Source organism: Corythoichthys intestinalis, chromosome 15 (assembly GCF_030265065.1).
Source record: "Corythoichthys intestinalis isolate RoL2023-P3 chromosome 15, ASM3026506v1, whole genome shotgun sequence".
Taxonomy (NCBI): Eukaryota; Metazoa; Chordata; class Actinopteri; order Syngnathiformes; family Syngnathidae; genus Corythoichthys; species Corythoichthys intestinalis.
The window spans coordinates 48644607-48666295 of NC_080409.1; the positions used below are offsets into that span (position 1 = coordinate 48644607).

General features: G+C 39.4%; 1 protein-coding gene across 6 annotated transcripts in view; it reads left to right on the forward strand.

The window, feature by feature from the left end:
- LOC130930720 (regulator of G-protein signaling 6-like) overlaps nt 1-19227 on the forward strand; it is a 114795-nt gene extending 95568 nt beyond the window's left edge. For 4 of the 6 annotated variants that reach the window (XM_057858769.1, XM_057858770.1, XM_057858768.1 and 1 more), the window contains 11 exons: nt 1902-1966; nt 2453-2529; nt 4953-5034; nt 5297-5371; nt 5435-5536; nt 5650-5822; nt 5905-6030; nt 12599-12785; nt 13018-13107; nt 18697-18759; nt 18892-19226. In XM_057858769.1, the coding sequence (XP_057714752.1) occupies nt 1902-1966; nt 2453-2529; nt 4953-5034; nt 5297-5371; nt 5435-5536; nt 5650-5822; nt 5905-6030; nt 12599-12785; nt 13018-13107; nt 18697-18759; nt 18892-18942 (1091 nt within the window). In that variant the 3' untranslated portion in view covers nt 18943-19226. Of the gene's footprint in view, nt 1-1901; nt 1967-2452; nt 2530-4952; nt 5035-5296; nt 5372-5434; nt 5537-5649; nt 5823-5904; nt 6031-12598; nt 12786-13017; nt 13108-18461; nt 18760-18891 lie in introns of all 6 variants that reach the window. The other 2 variants (XR_009067101.1, XR_009067100.1) reach the window with 2 other exon arrangements.
- Nucleotides 19228-21689: the final 2462 nt, after the last annotated feature.

A 21689-nucleotide genomic window follows, 5' to 3' on the forward strand; every position in this document is an offset into this window, starting at 1 on the left:
AGACTATTCTCCCTGTATTTTTCAAACAATGTGAGAAATAGTCTGGGACTCAGCCCATTAACAGCCTCTCGGTACAAAATTAATCGTCCAATCAGATTCGTTTATTTGCGTGACGTGTTCTTAACGAGTAACGTCACTCTTGCGCACCGAAATTCGTCTCTACAACAACACAGATGGCGAGTGGGAGAGCAGAGATTATGTTCCAATCCACGGTAAAACCAGTTTTAAATTACCAAAAACACATCGAAACAAGTCATTGACAACAGTCAATATGGCTCGCGCTAGCCATGTTGAATATACTTCTCCATTCTCCACTCACGCTAATTGTCGCTTTAACAACGTCACGTCTGCCCGTTGCTGATTGGTCCACTCCTCTGTCTGTTTGCTGTGGCTTGCTCCGCCCTCGGAATTTGATCCGCCGGCCGGTCGCCAGACTCAATCGCTGGAACAGCGCTGAGTCTGGTATACCAGGCAAGTCTCCAGCTGGATTCGAACCCGCGTTTGCCGTGCTACGGACGACACTTAGTCTACAGGACTATACTACCGCGTGACGTCAGTCATGATTTTCCTTGTAAGGCAATCGCCACCTGCGGTAAAACCTGAAAGGGAAACACAACTGAAAAGAAAGTGCGGCTGGCTTGACCACGGACATAGAAAACGCGGCTCACTCAGACAGCAAGCAGACAAGAACATAGATAGGTATTACGTAAAAGGGTTTATTGGGGGGGAAAAAAAAAAAAAACACGATCGCGAAAAGGGAGACGCAAGTGTCAAAGGGACAAAGGGTCTGTGACAGTAGGTCGGTATCAATTTAAAAAAAACAAAACCTGAGGGAAAACCGTGGTGAGAGGCAGATGAACAAAAAAAAAACAAGGCAATGATGGTTGCAATTCAATATCTCTGCAAGCCGCTTAGGATCGGTTTAAAGACTACTGATGAGCTGGAATGGGATGCAGATGCGACGTTCGGAACTCGTCCCACATGTCTGTAACAAAACAAACTGACCAGTAGCAGAACGTGACAAAATCATGCCAGTCATCAAACTAGCTTCGCTTGCTAGCTAGCACAGCTTTTCTCCCAGTCCAGGCCAACCACAAAGGCAAGGCAAGGCAAGGCAAATTTATTTATATAGCACAATTCAACACAAGGCAATTCAAAGTGCTTTACATCACATGAAAACCATAAAAATCACATTTAAATCAACACAACGTAAAAACCAAGACAGAAGATCGCATTTAATCACAGAATAAAAATAAATAAATAAAAATAAAACAAAAATAGAAATAAAGCAAAAACTACTACTAATAATAATCATTGAAATCAGCAATGGAGATAAGCACAAGAGGAATAGAAGGCAGGTAGATTGAAATATATAGACAGTTATGGATATGCAGTGCTAAACAAAAGTGTTTTTAGCCCTGATTTAAATGAGCTAACGGTTTGAGCATACTTCAGACCTTCGGGTAACTTGTTCCAGAGGTGAGGAGCATAATAACTAAATGCTGCCTCACCCTGCTTGGTTCTTGTTCTTGGAACATGCAGAAGACCCGTTCCAGACGACCTTAAGGGTCTAGATGTCTCTCAAAGGACAAAACATATACCATATATTATAGATTTTTAGATTAATGGCAATAATACGTGTTCATAATAACATACAGTATGTTAGTAAAAGAGAACAATTGCAGCTGATTACAGCCTACAAGTCTTTAAGGCTGAGGATGCCTTTAATGGGATTTACAGTATTTGTGGCTCGGGATAAACAGCGCGTGATTGCACGTCCTGAAGAGAAATCTGTCATTTTTCTCTTTTCATGGCATTCTTTTGTAGAACACGCGCGCGTTTGGTAATATCAAAGTAACTCCTGTGCCCTTTTCATGCTCCGCTGGCGTGTGGCCCTCCAGCCATCTACCTGTGCAAGCGCACCATGCAGAACAAGGCCAGACTGGAGCTAGCTGATTTTGAGTCTGTAAGTATTTGCTTACGAATCTGTCTGAAAGTTTTTCCTAGAAAATGCTCTTGTTATATAACAAGCCTTTGTTGTCTTGCAAATGCATTTTAGGAGTAACAAGTTTAATGATTTACTGGCTATCTCAAAGCTCTTGTTATCATACAAAAGCGCTCCAGTGCTTGGTAATATTCCCAGTGATTCTGCAAATATTGTCCAGCATACTTTCCCTTCCTATATCCAGGTCACTTTATGGCTGCGGGCCTCGTTAGGCTCACTGTTCAACACCTGCTTGATGGCCCTCCAAGTGTTTTCTCTTTGTAATGGGGTCATATGATGCTTTGGTGGCAGATGTTTGCTTGGTAGTGTTATCAAATGCATGCGTGTATTGGAAAAAAACTTTTCTATCAAAATTATGAACATAATACTCCATGAAATATAACAATCTGAACGTAAAATGCGATAGAATGAAGGTCTTGGAGTCTAATGGGTTGTTCCTTCATTCAGGAGAACCTTTCCCGGCTGCAGAGGGCTTTCGCTAGAAAGTGGGAGTTCATCTTCATGCAGGCTGAAGCACAAGTCAAGTGAGTAGATGCATGTGAGGAATCACTGGTACATAAATGTAACGTAAACTAATGGCAGCAAACGGGTTTTGTCTCCTCACTTGAGTTATGGAAACTATCCCACTCTGACTGGAGGGCTGTCCACCAACTATGTTCATGAGACATGGCTGATTTATTTTTCCAACAGTGCCCTCTGTTGCCTAGCGCTTGTTAACACACGTTGTACAACCCAATTGGAAAACATTTTTCAAAAATACCCGCTGTAAAAAATAATAGATGCCTACAATATTTTAGAGACCGAAAACGAAAAGTGTTTTTTTTTTTTTTTTTTTTTTTTTTTTTTTTTTTGCCATGTGGCAAAAGGTATTTTGGCATGTGGCATTTTTTGTGCCATGTGGCATTTTGTTTTGGTGTGTGGCAACATGGATTTCGGCATGTGGCATTTTTTGCCATGTGGCAACATGGATTTTGGCATGTGGCAATTTTTGTTTTTACCATGTGGCATTTTTTGGTATGTGGAAAAGTTGATTTTGCCATATGCCAAAATTTATTTTGGCTTTTTTTTTTTTTTTTTTTTTTTTTTTTTTTAACTTTTTGCCATGCGGCAAAATGTATTTCGGCATGTGGCATTTTTTTGTGCCGTGTGGCATTTTCTTTTGGTATGTGGCAACATGGATTTTGGCATGTGGCATATTTTTTGGTATGTGGAAAAATTGATTTTGCCATATGGCAAAATGTATTTTGGCTTTTTTTTTTTTTTTTTGCCATGCAGCAAAATGTATTTTGCCATGTGGCATTTTTGTGCCGTGTGGCATTTTCTTTTGGTATGTGGCAACATGGATTTTGGCATGTGGCAATTTTTGTTTTTGCCATGTGATATTTTCTTTTGGTATGTGGCAACATGGATTTTGGCATGTGGCATATTTTTTGGTATGTGGAAAAATTGATTTTGCCATATGGCAAAATGTATTTTGGCTTTTTTTTTTTTTTTTTGCCATGCGGCAAAATGTATTTTGGCATGTGGCATTTTTTTGTGCCGTGTGGCATTTTCTTTTGGTATGTGGCAACATGGATTTTGGCATGTGGCATATTTTTTGGTATGTGGAAAAACTGATTTTGCCATATGGCAAAATGTATTTTGGCTTTTTTTTTTTTTTTTTTTTGCCATGCAGCAAAATGTATTTTGGCATGTGGCATTTTTGTGCCGTGTGGCATTTTCTTTTGGTATGTGGCAACATGGATTTTGGCATGTGGCAATTTTTGTTTTTGCCATGTGATATTTTCTTTTGGTATGTGGCAACATGGATTTTGGCATGTGGCAATTTTTGTTTTTGCAGTTGGCATTTTTTTTTGGTATGTGGAAAAATTGAGTTTGCCATATGGTAAAATGTATTTTGGCGTTTTTTCGCCATGTGGCATTTTTTGTTTTTGGTATGTGGCAAAATGGAGTTTGGTATCTGTTTTTTGTATATGGCGTTTTTGCAGGCCATGCACATCCATGCCATTGATGGCTATGCACGTCCAAATTTTCCATTCATTTTAAATGGCAGAAAAATATGTGCGGCTGTGACTTTTTGATATACACTTACCTCCTAGAAGGTCCATGGGGGTATCTCCTCCACGGTCGACGATGGGTCTTCGGCTCATCGATAGGGGGAGGATCTGCTCGGATACCTGCTAAAAAGAACGAGATTAGATTCCCAAATGTCACAATATCCCAATCCCCTAAACCCAACCCCAGCTTGGATCTTTTACTTCCATTCAAAAGTGAGATAATTTGCCAGATGACAATAAATGACATATGTTATAAGCATTCATTAATGCTCATGACAGTATCATGTCATAATTATGGTTGTCTAATGACAATTCTATTGGCACCACTGTAAAAGTGTTACCAAATACCATAATTAGCAATTAATGAAATAACTGGAACGGTAACTGAAAAAATAATTAGCACAGAACATGAATTTTAATTATTTACATCTGTATCGCTGCAATGCATGCTAGGAGGCATGTTGGACTACAACAGTGTTGACAGCAGGTGGCAGCAGGGGTTGAGTGTCTACCCCAAGTGGGTAGTGATGGCCAAATTAAGCTTCTTGAAGCAATGAAGCTTTGCAGCCAACTGGTTCAAAGCGTCATGGTGGTTCATTTGGTCTTATGACAGTTATATGATGCAGCTGTCAAATAAAGTGTTACTATTTAATATCTTTTGGTGTAAATATCCCATAATACAGTGAGGACAGCTGCGGCTTACTGTATAATCCAGTGCGGTTTATAGTGCAGAAATTACAGTATATAGGTTACAGACAAGTAACTACCTGCTTTGTGGCTATAAAAACTTTTAAACTTATTATAGTCTATCTAAAAAGAACAGCTGAATTTGGTGTGGCACTGCCACTTTTAGCCCTAAATGCTAGTTACCACTACTTTTGTTTTCTCAGAATTGACAGAAAGAAGGACAAGGCGGACAGGAAGGTCCTGGACAGCCAAGAGAGGGCTTTCTGGGATGTTCATCGACCAGTGGTGAGTCACTCCCAAAAATCGTACTGCTGTAAAGATGTGAAATGTGAAAGGAAAGAGCTTGGTTGTAAGCTAAATCACAAACATTAAAACCCCACTCTAATGCACAGTGCTTGAATTTAGCCCTGTAACTATATCTGAAGCACATACAAATGCAATTCCATATTTGATATTCAATCCCAAGTCTGTATTTCATGATTTGAGCATTGTACGGAGGTAACAAGAACTGATCTAACCCAGAATCGCTCCCGCCCGTCTTCCACAGCCAGGCTGCGTCAACACCACCGAGATGGACATCCGCAAATGTCGCCGAGAAAAGAACCCACACAGGGTGAAAAAGGTGAGGACAAACTGGATTCCATGTGAGGAGCATTAAGAGTGAACGTTTCAACCCTCGCCTCAGTCAGTTTACGGGGTGACGGAAGACAGTCAGAGCCAGCCGAGTCCGGTCCACATCAGCTCTCCGCCGGCTAGAAAGCTCACCCAGGAAGACATTGAGAAGGAGGTACGGTAAATGATGGTGCCCCGCAGGTGCGCGTCCATCATAACGACAGCCGGGAAGCAGACTGATGACTTCTTACCTTATTTAAACTTCTCATTACCGGGTCCGTCCATCAGATCGGCTTCCTCAACATCCAGCTAGGCCGACACTGCATGAAGGTTTCCAAAGTGGCCGAGAGTCTGATGGGCTACACGGAGCAGTTCACGGAGTACGACCCGTTCGTGTCGGCCATCGAGCCCTCCAATCCTTGGATCAGTGACGACACCTCCTTCTGGGACTTGGAAGCCAGGTATAATGGAACAGAAGTAGCCTACTGTAAATTATGAAATGAAATTATACGTTGAGTGTAATTTATGTCTATTTTGGAACAGTCATGACCCGACCCAGCAGCGAGTGAAGAAGTGGGGCTTCTCCTTGGAGGAAGCTCTTAAAGACCCTGCAGGAAGAGACCAGTTCTTGAAGTTCCTTGAGTCTGAGTTCAGTTCAGAGAATTTACGGTAAGATGTTTTGGAGTTGTCATTAGGCCAATTTAAAGGGGAAGTTCAGAATTTTTGACATAAGGCTTAATCTATGAGTTAGTGGGGATTTAATCAGTTGGTGATGTTGATTTGGGAACGCAAGGGACTCCCTAGCAGACTGAGCACGAGTGGTCGAAGCACTCCTCTCTACTGTTGTTACATTACGCATCGAAAAAATATATAGTCCTGCAGAATGAAATGAGTTTTTATATTGGCATGCTAAGCAGACACCACTGACTCGCGCTAGCTTAGCCACGATGGAGCCCAAAAAGTAACAAATAATTGACAAACTGCACGTAATTTGTTAAAATTAACTCCACCGACTAATTATAGCCTCGCTAACGCGAAGATTAAACCACATTACGAGAAATTCTGAACTGTAAAGCAATACAGTACATAGAATAAATGACCTTCATGTGAAGGATGGTATTTATTAGGGTTGTTACGATCATGTTTTTTTGCTCCCGATCCGATCCTTTTAGTTTGAGTATCTGCCCTTCCCGATATTTCCCCATCCGATTGCTTTTTTTTGCTCCCGATTCAATTCCAATTATTCCCGATAATTTTTCCCGATCATATACATTTTGGCAATGCAATAAGAAAAAAATGAATAAAACTCGGATGAATATATACATTCAACATACAGTACATAAGTACTGTATTTGTTTATTATGACAATAAATCCTCAAGATGACATTTACATTATTAACATTCTTTCTGTGAGAGGGATCCACGGATAGAAAGACTTGTAATTCTTAAAGGACAAATGTGACTTTGTATATTGTGACTAAATATTGCCATCTAGTGTATTTGTTGAGCTTTCAGTAAATGATACTGTAGCCATGCCCAAATGCATGATGGGAAGTGGAACCATGACTGTGCGTAGTGCTACCAATTGATATATCTTCTCTGCATTGGGAAATAACATAGGGTGTTAAGAAAAAGATCAATTACTACTTTGCTTCCCCACATTGCTTCCCACGATAGCTCTAATCGTAGGGAGAGGGATTGTAAGGCTTTAGCCAATTAAACAAAGGCTCCAGAGGCTTCCAAAATTCACTCTACTCATTTTACGCTGCCTTTTCGCTCTGTATATAGGTAAAACGGCGCCATTACAGATTGAGCGCGACAATGCGTGAGTGGGTCGTGCAGCGCATGCGTTAATTGCATTAAATATTTTAACGTGATACAATTTTTAAAAAATTAATTACCTGCATTATCGGGGTAAATTTGATAACCCTACCTTAAGCCAAAACTAAAGACTCTGGATGAGTGTAGCATATTACGTATGTAACGTAAATACAATTAGAAAACGATTTATTTAAAAAATATGTATATCAAAAAAAGGCATGTCCGATATTTTTTTGCCCATTCCGATAAATTGAAAATGACGTGATCGGACCGATTGGGACATCTCTAGTATTTATATTAAGTATGTAAATCGCACGCTTCTTAGACTTTTGACAATGGAGAAAATGTCAGACTCTACCATCAGTTGACAAGACATTGCGCCACAACTTCCCATTGGGGGCCAACCCAGGCAGAACGTTGAGATGACTTTCACTGTGATAAAATCAAACACACGATGCGTTCCAATGCTGGATGTAGGTGGAAATAGGACGGAGGTTTTACTGCATATAAGCAGCCAGGAGTGTGTCATAAGTGACTCGGTCGATGATTCAAGGCAATTGTTATATTAAATAGCCCCATGCATGTACTTTGAAATGTGAAAAAAATCAATGGATAAAATTGGTGTAACTTTGGCTTGAAATATGTACGAAAAATGAATAACTGCCAGGTTTTTTTTTTTTTTTTTTTTTTTTTTTGCTTTTAACCAAAAATCTAGACTGTTTTACATTCATATCTATAGAAATTCCATGATTAAAGCATTTATGTACAAGAGTTTTCAACTTAGAAAGCTCTTTGTTTCGCAAGGGCCGCCATGTTGGATTACACAATACTGTAACTTTGGCTTGAAATATTTACGTAAAATGAACGACAACTGCCCGTTTTTTGCTTTTAACCAAGAATCTAGACTGTTTTACGTTCATATCTATAGAAACTCTGCGATTTAACCATTTATTTACAAGAATTTTTAACTATAAAAAGCTCTTTGATTTGTGACGGCCGCCATGTTGGATTTTGTATCTCTACACAATAGTGGAATTAAAACTAAAAGTTGTGATTGTATATAGAAAAATGCAAATTTTGCTCTTGTTGGGTAAAATTAAGAAGGTTTCTGCATGCTTTCCTCAAGTATGAAGTTTCTGATGTGAAAATTGAGTGATTTATTAGCTGTTGAAAACTTGCACTAAATGAGAAAAAAAAATTAAGTTGCTATTTTGGGCAAAACTAACTAACTAACTAGTAGTATGTTAAATATTGCTAGTGATCCTGAAAAGTAGGTGATTATCTCTGCATTTGGTGATTTTTGTGCATCCTGTATAAAATTTGAGAATTTTGTAGCCATTTTAATTTTGTTATACTTGTATGAAAAAAAGAATTGAGATTTTATTTTAGGAAATGACTTTGTATTTTTTGATGTCGCTGCTCATGGAGACTCGTATATGCCTAAGGGAGGTGCCTGTTTTGGTTTTAGGTTGCCAGCGGCTTTAGTTTTGAATATATTTGAATTGTAAGTTTTTGAAAATAGGCCTCCTACAGATCGGCCCTGAGCCCCGTGTACTGTGAACTGATAGTGAAGTCTATGAAAATGTTTAAACTAAAAAAAACAAAAAACAAAACTTAACTCTCTGGTGAATAGTGGCCACTGCAGTGGACAGCTACTGAAATGTAATCTTCTCTTTAATGATCGGGTTTCTATGGCTAAACTGCATAGCAACCTCAAGCGTGCTCTCTGCTGCCATACTCCATTGAGGTTCCAAAATAGGATTTAACTGTCAATAACATGAAAAACTACCGTATGTCCTAAATTTTCAAAATTCATAACTATCAGGCTGTCCTTAAGTGTGCCAAATTGATATATATATATATATATATATATATGTTTATATGCCGGACAAGACTCAAGTGACTTGAAGTTCCGCTCTGAGACCCCCAATTTGGCCAAATTTCAAAATTGTCCTATATGCATGTGTGATACATCATTGGAAAGCTTAAAATCTCAATTTTCTGGGGGAAGAAATTTATGAACATGAGGGCATTAAAAAAAAAAAAAAAAAACAAAAAAAAACATTTAAACAGCAAAACCCTAACTTGAGGCGAGAGCAGAATTAAAATGCCACAATTTTTACGAGATATTATCGCGTATTTACCTTGTTTCGATCCAAAAACTCCATGTAGCATGTATCTCCGAGAGTCAAGACACAGCTGTGAATAGCCACAGCTGGATTTTTGGGGGATTTTATGGGTGAAACATGGTAATATAACAAGGGTCGCGATGCAGAAATCGCAGACATCAAGGAGTGGTCGAGAATTTTTTTTTCATATATTTAGCCTTTTAAACATTTTGTTTCAATTCTTCTTTGTTTGGATCAATTATTTATCTAAAATATTGGGGAAAAGACGACAGTACCAAAAAAAAAAAAAAAACCACAATTAAGCGATAGTTATGAGGTAGATACCCGTGATTTTTTTACAGACGCCAATTTTTTCATTGTGATGCCATTTGTTTAAAAGTTTAAAATATGCGAGTGAATAATTTTTTAAAGTCTTTTTTTTTTTTTTTTTTTTTTAAACGAAATATTAGACATCATTTAATGATTCTAAGCAAAAAATGAGACATTTAAAAAAATATGATTACTTATCTTTTTATGGCTAGATTGAAACAAAAGCGATTGCGCGACGTCTGTAAACGGGGGTTTTCAGGGTAAAACGGACAAACTAAAAATAGTTTGGGGGCTTATTGCGCCATGAATCTGCTATGGCAGCATATGGACATATTGTTCTATCAAACACAACAGTTGTTTTGGCTTAAAATACAGCAGTTTCTTTTAAAGAGGAGTGCAAGAGTAGAAACTGCTCTTTTTCAGTCTTGTCTGTGTATTCTGCCATGTGTATATATATATATATATCACCTGCCATTCGTGGCATAGATTCAACAAGGTGCTGGAAGCATTCCTCAGAGATAGTGGTCCATATTGACATGATGGCATCACACAGTTGGTGCAGATTAGCATGGCCCCTGGCGCAAGGATGACACGCAAATTTGCCGGCTGCACATCCATGATGTGAATCTCCTGTTCCACCACATCCCAAAGATGCTCTATTGGATTGAGATCTGGTGACTGTGGAGGCCATTTGAGTACAGTGAACTCATTGTCATGTTCAAGAAACCAGTCTGAGATGATTCCAGCTTTATGACATGGCACATTGTCCTGCTGAAAGTAGCCATCAGAAGTTGGGTACATTGTGGTCATAAAGGGATGGACATGGTCAGCAACAATACTCAGGTAGGCTGTGGCGTTCCAACGATGCTCAATTGGTACCAAGGAGCCCAAAGAGTGCCAAGAAAACATTCCCTACACCATTACACCAACACCACCTGCCTGAACCGTTGATACAAGGCAGGATGGATCCATGCTTTCATGTTGTTGACACCAAATTCTGATCCAACCATCCGAATGTCGCAGCAGAAATCGAGACTCATCAGACCGGGCAATGTTTTTCCAATCGTCCAATTTTGATGAGCTTGTGCAAATTGTAGCCTCAGTTTCTTGTTCTTAGCTGAAAGGAGTGGCACCCGGCGTGGTCTTCTGCTGCTGTAGCCCATCTGCCTCAAAGTTTGACGTACTGTGCATTCAGAGATGCTCTTCTGCCTACCTTGGTTGTAACGGGTGGTTATTTGAGTCACTGTTGCCTTTCTATCAGCTCGAACCAGTCTGGCCATTCTCCTCTGACCTCTGGCATCAACAAGGCATTTCCGCCCACAGAACTGCCGCTCACTGGATATTTTTTTCTTTTTCGGACCATTCTCTGTAAACCCTAGAGATGGTTGTGCGTGAAAATCCCAGTAAATCAGCAGTTTCTGAAATACTCAGACCAGCCCTTCTGGCACCAACAACCATGCCACGTTCAAAGTCACTCTAATCACCTTTCTTCCCCATACTGATGCCCGGTTTGAACTGCAGTAGATTGTCTTAAACCATGTCTACATGCCTAAATGCACTGAGTTGCCGCCATGTGATTGGCTGATTAGAAATTAAGTGTTAACGAGCAGTTGGAGAGGTGTACCTAATAAAGTGGCCGGTGAGTGTTTGTGTGTGTGTGTGTGTGTGTGTGTATATATATATATATATATATATATATATATTTATTTATTTATAATATGGCGGAAAACACTCAGGTGACTCGAAGTTCCACTCTGAGACCCCCAATTTGGCCAAATTTCAAAATTGTCCTATATGCATGTGCGATTCATCATTGGAAAGCTTAAAATCTCAATTTTCTTGGGGAAGAAATTTTTTAACATGAGGGCATTAAAAAAAAAAAAAAAAAAAAAAAATTAAACCGCAAAACCCTAACTGGAGGCGAGAGCACGCAGGAGCAGAATTAAACACGCCACAGTTTTTACAAGATATTATCACGTACTTACCTTGTTTCGATGCAAAAACTCCATGTAGCATGTATCTCCAAGAGTCACGACACAGCTGTGAATGGCCACAGCTGGATTTTTGGGGGATTTTATGGGTGAAACATGGTAATATAACAAGGGTCACGATGCAGAAATCGCAGACATCAAGAAGTGGTCAAGATTTTCATTTTCATATATTTACCCTTTTAAACGTTTTGTTTCAATTCTTCTTTGTTTGGATCGATTATTTATCATCTAAAATATTGGGGAAAATACGACAGTACCAAACCCCCCCCCCCCCCCCACAATTAAGTGATAGTTATGAGGTAGATACTCGTGACTTTTTTTACAGACGCCAATTTTTTCATTGTGATGTCATTTGTTTAAAAGTTTAAAATATGCGCGTGAATAATTCATTTCAGTCGTTTTTTTTTTTTTTTTTCTTAAACTAAATATTAGACATCATTTAATGATTCTAAGCTAAAAATGAGACATTTTGAATAATAAATACGATTACTTACCTTCTTTTTATGGCTAGATTGAAACAAAAGCGGTTGCGTGACGTCTTGTAAACGGGGGTTTTCAGGGTAAAACGGACAAAGCATTTTCTTTTAAAGAGGAATGCAAGAGCAGAAACTGCTCTTGCAGTCTTGTCTGTGTTTTCCGCCATATATATATATATATGATTGTAAACCTAAGGCATATAAAAACATTGTGTACATTGCTATCAAAAATGAAGATTTAGATATTTCAACAATAGAATACATTAAAATGTTGTAATCACTCACTGTAGTTCCAACATATATCAGGACCTGGAGATCTATTTTTCTTAGCCTTTGTTTTTTAAATCCACCTAGTTTTTCTATCCAAATTCTTCAAATTATTTGCCATAGGTTTTGCATTGAACATAAAGTAACCTAAACTGTTCAAGAAATTTGAAACATATGTCAATTTTTGGTGAACTGCCCCTTAACGTGTACATGACAACTCGGTGTCCTCATGTTACCGTTTTAGATTTTGGTTGGCAGTGCAGGATCTGAAGCGTCAGCCACTGCAGGACGTCCCCTCGAGGGCTCAGGAAATTTGGCAGGAGTTTCTAGCCGAAGGCGCACCGAGCTCTATCAACTTGGACTCTCACAGCTACGAGCGCACTAGCCAAAACCTGAAAGACCCCGGGCGTTACAGCTTTGAAGACGCTCAGGTGACAGCCAATCTATGTTATCTCCCATATGAAGAAAAAAATATATTCATTGCAAATTGTACCTCTGTTTACAAAAGTGAAATAAATTCATAGCTTGAGAGGAAGGAGAACTTGTAAAGACCTAACATTGCAACCAGATGAACCAATTTCTCAAATGCTTTATCTCCTGTTCCCGATTGTGTTAAAGTGTGATGCCTTTCAACTGTCTTTTCCTCCCACCCTTCCATTTCAGGAGCACATATTCACATTAATGAAAAGTGACAGCTATGCACGCTTTTTGCGATCCACCATCTACCAAGACCTCCTGTTTGCCAGAAAAAAGGTGAGCTGGGGTGTATCTTCTATTTCAGCTTAGGTTACTTCCTTCTAATATCTACTGCCTAACTGCACTCATTGAGACAAACTGTACATGTTGGACAGTCATGTTTAAACATTGAAATGAGACTTCCATATCCAAATGTTCTTTAGATTTTTAAAAATGAAATCGTCAGCAGCAAGAGTTGATATACCATATTTTTCAGACTATAAGTCGCAGTTTTTCTTTCGTAGTTTGGCTGTGGGTGCGACTTTTGTGAAATGATTAACATATTACAGGTAGTCCCCTGTTTACGACAATTTCGACTTTACGACAGCGGAGTCTCGTCCGTTATTTTGTCTCCAGGTATATACAGTACCTCAAAGTATCTTATTTTTTACTTTATTAATATGATGTGTTCTGTCCTCACTAAACATTAAGTTTTTCAGCTGTACAAACAGCAAACAATTGTGCTTTTTGAAGCTTTTGACTTTACTTTTGACAATTTATAAAGCTGTAACACACATATGTACACTTATGTTCAAAACGACCCCATTTTAACAATAAAACACAAAATAATTGGTGTTTAAACGTGCATCTAGTCTGATCATTATGTAAATTTAGTGTAATAAATTAGCCTAATTTGCCTAACAAAAGTCGGCTAGCTTAAATGCTACGAATTCGAACGTATTTATAATTCGCTCACATGTAACTCCAAACTGTAGCTGTGAACTTAATTACAAATGCATACAACTTATATTAGCTGAAACAACTTACAGCCTTATGTGGGCCAAACCAGAGCGCAGCTGTCCTTTATCTATGTCAGACTAGAGTCTGCGCCTCAGTCATAAGGCGGCAGTCCAGCCAGACCCAACGCTGCCACCAGAGGGCAGTGTATCCTCCATCCTTAAACAAAATACAATAGTTATTTTGGGGTACTTAAAGCAACACCTGGTAACTTTTCAGTTTTGGTCGATTTTAGCGACACTGGTGGACAAAAGCGGTAGTGTTTTGCCTTAAAGTGCATGTGACACGAAAAAGCATGTTTATTTCATAATACACGCGGTATTTTATGCTCCTGAGTGATATGGACCGCTTGGATGTGTGTGGAAGCGATCGCTGTATTTATTTAGTTTTTTTAATCCCGCGCCATGAAAATGAGTGACTTACGGCTTCGGTCTTGCAATGAGGAGGAGGGCGCTGTGACGTGTACGGTAGAAGGCGTCCTCTTCACAATACAGCGTACTGTTGTGTATGAGGACAAAGGATTCAGCTGATTTTGCGGATTAATACGTGTATTTTTCGCATTACGCCAGCCAAACGGCTGCAGAAAAATCATTCTGTATGAGGGAGAGGCGTATGCGCCTTTTTGGAGTTTCAAAAGGTTCTCATTCACGGTTGATTTTGGCCAAAACAAGGCCGACTACTGTGGGACCATTGGACTTACGAGGAAGTGAGTAAACATCTTGTTTAGTATTATGTCAAATATTAATACAGCTATTACAAAGTAAACACTACAAACTTTCTTTAAATAAAGGACTACTTACGTTTGATCATTGATAGGCATGTAAAAAGCTCTCCTCATGCACATTAGCAGCACGTTAGCTGCACAACAACTGCAGCCACCCTCCTACGGGAATGAACTGTAAATTGCTCTCCGCCGGGCGGTTTGCCGATCCGCAATGACAATCGACAACCCAGTCGTCATGTCAAATAATCCAGGCTAGTTATGTGTAATTTTCCGCTTCGAAGACTTTGAAAGAATCACTCTGTTCGGGTTAGCGTGTTGGCTAGCTGTCACGCCTTTTGGTTTGTTTACATTCTCCAAAGCCGGGGAAGGGAAATGACATATGTCCGATTTAGGTGTCATAAAATATCGTTCGGGAGGTGCGACAGTAAAGGTGAAGTCGACAGTTTTGACCATTATGGAGTAATTTTGCCATGTCGTCCTGAATAAATGCATTTTTATTATTTCATATTCCATTTAGCACAAGACTGTTATTTGTCATGACCATGCCATTTATTTAGCAATTGGGGAAAATAATTGGATAAAAAGAATATCCTGTAAAAATATTGAAGTAAAGAGACAGGAACAATGACATTTTGCAGATCTCTTCGTCGCGTTTTCCTCGTGAATAGTTCCCCCTTGACGGGCTGACTGGTCCTTCCCAAGCCATTTATTTAGCTTTTGGGGAAAAATACATGGATAAAAAGAATATCCTGTAAAAATATTGGAGTAGAGAGAGACTGAAACAATGACATTCTGCGGCTTTCTTCGTCGCGTTTTCCTCGTTCTGAATAATTCCCCCTCAATGGGCTGTATAGTAAAACCGATGAGCCCAGTCTCCCGCTGATGCCATCCACCTGTTTGGGACGCTGGAGCCCTATAATGGTAGGCGTGGCTAACCGGCAGATTAAAAGACGAATTTCTCGTCATCTGCGCTTTGCTAAATTGTTGTATATAGTCGAATCGTCTCAAAATATGATTGTAATTCACATAATAATGCCATTTAAGACTTTTTTTCTCGTGTCTTATGCTCTGTAAACATCCATCTAGTCTGATGAATATGTAAATTTAGTAGATTGAATTAGCCTCGTTTGCCTAACAAAAGTCCGCTAGCTTAAATGCTACGAATTCTAACGTATTTAATAATTCTCATAGGAAATCGTTCACACGGAACTCCAAACTGTAGCTGTGAACTTAATTACAAATGCATACAACTTATATTAGCTGAAGCAACTTACAGCCTTATGTGGACCAAACCAAAGCTCAGCTATCCTTTATCCATGTCAGACATCCTTGTCTGCACTTCAGTCATATAAGGAGACAGTCCAGCCAGACCCAATGCTGCCACCAGAGGGCAGTGTATCCTCCATCATTAAACAAAATACAATAGTTATTTTTGGGGTACTTAAAGCAACACCTGGGAACTTTTCAGTTTTGGTCGATTTTAGCGACGCCGGTGAACAAAAGCGGTAGTGTTTTGCCTTAAGGAAGACTGCGTTTCCTATGAGGACCATCGCACAAACGTAGATTATTGTAAAATCCTTAATCAAAAATGCATCTCCCAGTTGCCTGCAGATGGATTAAACAACATTTCTGTTTCCTGTGTGAAGGATGAATAGTAATAAGGTAATGAATCCAGTTGTGGCTCAACAATAGCATATGACGGTTAGTAACCATGTGGGTTCGGTTGAAGCGGAGGTTGAGCGTCACGCCAGCGAGTTACGTTGTTCGTAACCCAGAGACTCCATGTATGTAATTTCACACTAAACCGCAAGAGGGCGCTCAAGGCCTGTTTCAACACTAGTGGTAACTTAGGAAAACAAATAAAACAACTGAAAAGGGCTGAACAAAATGGCAACGAAACGAAAATCAAAATCCTGCAAATTACAAGCTGCAAGTAGTGAAATATGTAGCCGAAAACGGTAATCAGAAAAAATATTTGGAGGTCGTTGGCAAAGGCCCAGATAGTACAATTCCTGTTTTTAAAATGGCGTTTCTTCGGCGCACCGCACAGCTCAAACTGTTTAGGGTAAGGGGCATAAAAGTTGGATATTTTTAATTTGCCAAAAACATACGGCTCCCCAAAATTTCGCCCTAAACTTGCCCATTCACTTCTATCAGGATGCCATGTACGTCATTTCATTCATTTCTAGTGGCAAACATTTCTGATTCATTTTCAATGGCCGGGAAAACAGGTGGTTGTGATTTTTTTTTTTTTTTTTTTTGCTTGCCATTACAGCCCATTGACATTCAACATTGACAGCCATGTATGTCCAAATTTCCCATTCATTTTCAATGGCAGAAAAACAAGTGTGGTTGTCATTTTTGACCAAAAACATACCATTACAGCTCATTGACATTCAAATGGCGCCCAAGTAAGTCTGTTATTGACAGCCATGCAACAGGACGTGTCCCTGAAATGTCCCCAAAATCAACAGGAAGTGACCCGATAACAAGAGGACGTGTCCCCAAAATTGACAGGAAGTGAACCGATAGCAACAGGACTTGTCCCGGAAATGTCCCCAAATCGACAGGATCAGGTTTTATCATGACATGTCCGCCTTTTAAAACTGTCGCCACTTCCTGGATCGCCACTGTTATGCACAAGCACTCCTGGTTGTGGCTTCCAGGAAATATGCCTAGCGCCACACCATATGTTTCTACCGTATTGGCCCCGTTAAAATGGCCCTGATTATAAGACGACCCCCTCTTTTTCAAGACGCAAGTTTGAAAGAAAAAAAACAACTTTTTGAACACCAAATTTTTATACAGAAAATAATTACAGTATGTATCACCGAATTTGGGGGGATTTTATGGGTAAAACATGGTCATATAACAAGGGTCGCGATGCAGAAATCGCAGATATCAAGGAGTAGTCAAGATGTTCTTTTTCCATATACCGTATTAGCCCGAATATAAGACGGCCTTGATTATAAGACGACCCCCTCTTTTTCAAGACTCAAGTTTGAAAAAAAGACTTTTTCAACACCACGTTCATTTTTATACAGAAAATAATTACAGTACATCTGAAACATGATTATAACAATGTATTTGAGAGAAAAAGCATGTTATTTTGCCTCATTCAAATCTTAATATCTGAACATTTAAATATGTAAACTAAAGCGCAATCACATTCGTAAATGAATGGCTTCTGGTTTTTGAAATGTAAATAAACCAATCTATTGTGATAAAACAACAAAATTGCAATAACTGCATTAACCATCAAAGTGAAGTCTAACTGTAACTGTAGTCTTGAAACAAATCTGAATAAGGAAAAACATGGCAATAAAATAATGCAAACTGGTTAAACTTGAGAGTAGCTGAGATGTGTCATGACAGAACATCGCTTCAATGACATCTGGTGCCGTGAATGGGTATAATGTCTAGACCGCGAATATAAGACGACCCCCACTTTTTTAGTCTTATTTCAATGCTAAAAACAGTCTTATATTCGGGCCAATACGGTATTTGTTATTTTCCAAGTGGTGAGAGCGCAACTGAGCATTGATTGTAACATCCCAAGTAACGATGTCAGGCTTTCGTTGTTGTTTTCTAAAGATTTAGTGTAGTTTGCACAAATGCAGGCATACCTTGCAGAAGCAGGGGGGCCTTAAACGCACCTTAAACGTAGTGTGGACAGGTATAAAAATAGTCGGCAAAATACCTTGGAGAAAATTACCTGTCCGAGTGCAATTGTAGCCTTATACTCAGGTGCGACTTATAGTCCGAAAAATATGGTACTTAGGTCATGAAGTGAAATGATTGACTATAAAGAGTTGTATCAAGTAAGGCAAATAACTTGATGTGTATTTTATAATGCAGTGTCGTGCATGCTGTTTGTGTTGATAATGTGATTTTTTTTTTCTGTTCATAGAACACTGTGTAGTGTAATATGGATCATTGAAGCAAATCGCTACTTGTGTTCACGCCAGCTTTTTTGTCCCTTCCTGCTTCAACACCACTCCTGCCGCTGCCTGCCCCGCACCTCCATGTTTGTTGACTTGACCCTTCATTATTGCACTACCTGACAAATTTCCCCCATTGACTAATAACACCCCCGCCCATTCCATCGACCCCTTTGCTTGACCCGTACCATGCTCCTCCCTTAGCAACAACCCGCAGACCCTGAACAAGGTCGCCGTACATCCTTGGAGAAGTTCACCCGCAGTGTGGTAAGTGGTCTCAAGCTAAGCACAAAATGGCTGCCTCACCACAACTGAGTTATCACCATTTTGCACTTTCCACCTGCTTTCACTGATGCATGCGGTTGAAGCGTCTCTTCTTACGTTGAATGGACTTTACAGGGCAAGTCGTTGACGGGCAAACGTCTATCGGGCCTGATGCAGTCATCCTGACACATTCTGTTTGTGTGGGGCACAGTGAGCCCCCACCATGAGGGGCGACCACACGGATCAGGGCCAGTCGTCGGCACTAAAACGCGGCCGCACGACGGTGAGCCTGCCGAGGAGGACTCCGAGACCGGACGTGGTGGCGGGAAGGCAGCGCTGAATAGAGGGACAGCATGGCCTCTTTACACAATGGGTTGTTGGTTGGGTAAACTGATACATTTATATTTTATATCAATGTATTCTGTCTCTGTCTAAAAGCACATTTGGAAAATAAAAGCTGAAAACAATTTCTTTGTCCAGAACTTGGCATGGGTTTTTCCTTAAATCTTCAATAAACCACTGCTTAGTTGATCAAGAGTACCTTTCACAGGTTTCTGAGAAACCAGCCCGTTTGTTTTTAATGTGCTGTCTGAAATGTCATCTGACGCCGCAAGATGACGCCAAAGTCCACTCTACATGTCCAGTATTTTATGACGAAGTAATGCATCGCCTTAACTGATTTTCCAACTCTGACCCGCATAAAAAAAATGCTGGACTCCAAAATCCCATAGAAGTCAAATTTTTGACGACCCCCCCCCCCCCCCCCCTCCCCCAGCAATAATAAATCCCAGCAAATGATGGATAATAAGTGCTTACTGATCATTCAGTCAATAACATCTAATGCGGGAACTCATGAGTTCTCACAAAATAGTTCAATATTAACATTCTGCAAAATTATTGGGTAACTGAATCATTTTCTGAACTTTTCTAAAGAAAAGTAGAGTCCCATTGCTGGTTTGGTGGTAGGGTTTCAAATGGAGGTGGGCCTAGCAAACAAGCATGCCAGGCAGTCACTTGGGGTCTCTGCCAATTTGGGGCCCTCTCAGGCTGCCAAAATATACTTCACAAAAACGACAAGAATTAGCCATTTGCAATGACACTGTAGCAGTAAACCTTGTGGGGCTCCACCCAATCTACCATGGCAACCTGCACCTGACGCTGCCTTTGGGACTGCCTATTTTGTGAAGAGTCAAACTTACGAGTGTCACTTTATATTTTATATTAAGCTTATATTATGGCATTTTTATTCTATTAAATGTTTTTGTATTAAATTTTTTAATATACATATTGGCCATTTTTTACGTGGCATTACACATTGTTATTGTATTAATTTCTCTGGTTGGTTTTAGATTAGGGCTGTCAAAATTATCGCGTTAACGGGCGGTAATTAATTTTTAAAATTAATCACGTTAAAATATTTGACACAAGTAACGCACATGCCCCGCTCAAACAGATTAAAATGACAGCAGTGTCATGTCTACTTATGTTTTTTTGTTTTGTCGCCCTCTGCTGGCGCTTGGGTGCGATGATTTCATGGGTTTCAGCCTGACAAATTTCAGCCCGTTTCATAATGAGCATTGTGTAATTATTGACAACAATAGCGAGCTACTAGTTTATTTTTTGATTGAAAATTTTACAAATTTTATTAAAACGAAAACATTAAGAGGGTTTTTGATATAAAATTTCTATAACTTGTACTAACATTTGTCTTTTAAGAACTGCAAGTCTTTCTATCCATGGATCGCTTTAACAGAATGTTAATCCCATCTTGCTGATTTATTGTTATAATAAACAAATACAGTACTTATGTACAGTATGTTGAATGTACTGTATATATATCCGTCTTTCCATTCCAACAAATATTTACAGAAAAATATGGCATATTTTAGAGATGGTTTGAATTGCAATTAATTACGATTAATTCATTTTTAAGCTGTGATCAACTCGATTATAAATTTTAATCGTTTGACAGCTCTATTTTAGATATTTTGGATGAAAAACTAATGTACGGTTCGGGTTCCAAGTAAGATTTTAATATCCAGGTAAGGGTTTCAATGTTGGGTTTTGAAATAAGGAGAGGGTTTCAAAGTAGGATTTTTGAAATAAGTATAGGGTTTCAAAGTTAAACCCTACTTCTGACTTTAAAAGTAAGGTTTCAAATAGTTTAGGGCAGGGTTCACTAAATCCGGACCTCGGTGCCACTTTTCCTGTCGTGTTTTCCACGTCTCTCTCCCCTAACACACCTGAATCAAATGATTATGACATCAGCAACCGCTCAAGAAGCCTGATAATGATCCTGATTATTTTGATTCAGGTGTGTTGGAGGAGGGAGACATGGAAAACACGACAGGAAAAGTGGCACCAAGGTCCGGATTTAGTGAACCCTGGTTTAGGGCTTCAAACTAGGGTTTCAAAGTCAGGAGTACAGGGTTTCAAAGTTAAACCCTGTACTCCTGACTTTGAAATCCTAGGTTGCAAAGTTAAACCCTGTACTCCTGACTTTGAAACCCTAGTTTGAAGCCCTAAACCAGGGTTCACTAAATCCGGACCTTGGTTTGAAACCTTAGTTACCCTAAACTAGGGTTAGCCCTAAACTAGCTCTAAACTAAACTAGGGTTTAAGGCTAGTTTAAACCCTAATTTGAAGCCATAAACTGTTTGAAACCCTTGTTCAAAGACTTAAAACTATTTCAAAACCCTGCTTTAAAACTGAAACCCAAGTTTGAACACTGCAAAAACACACCTGATTAAAACTAGTTCAATTCCATTGTTATCAGTGAAAATCCACTAGAAATAAGCGAAATTATCTGCCAGTGCTTAAAGTAAATTTTACTACGATTTCTTGAATGGCGTACCGCAAGCAATACGTCACTTCCGCTCATTAATATTCATGACATTAGCTACTGTTGCTAAGGAGGGACAAGCCACCGTTCG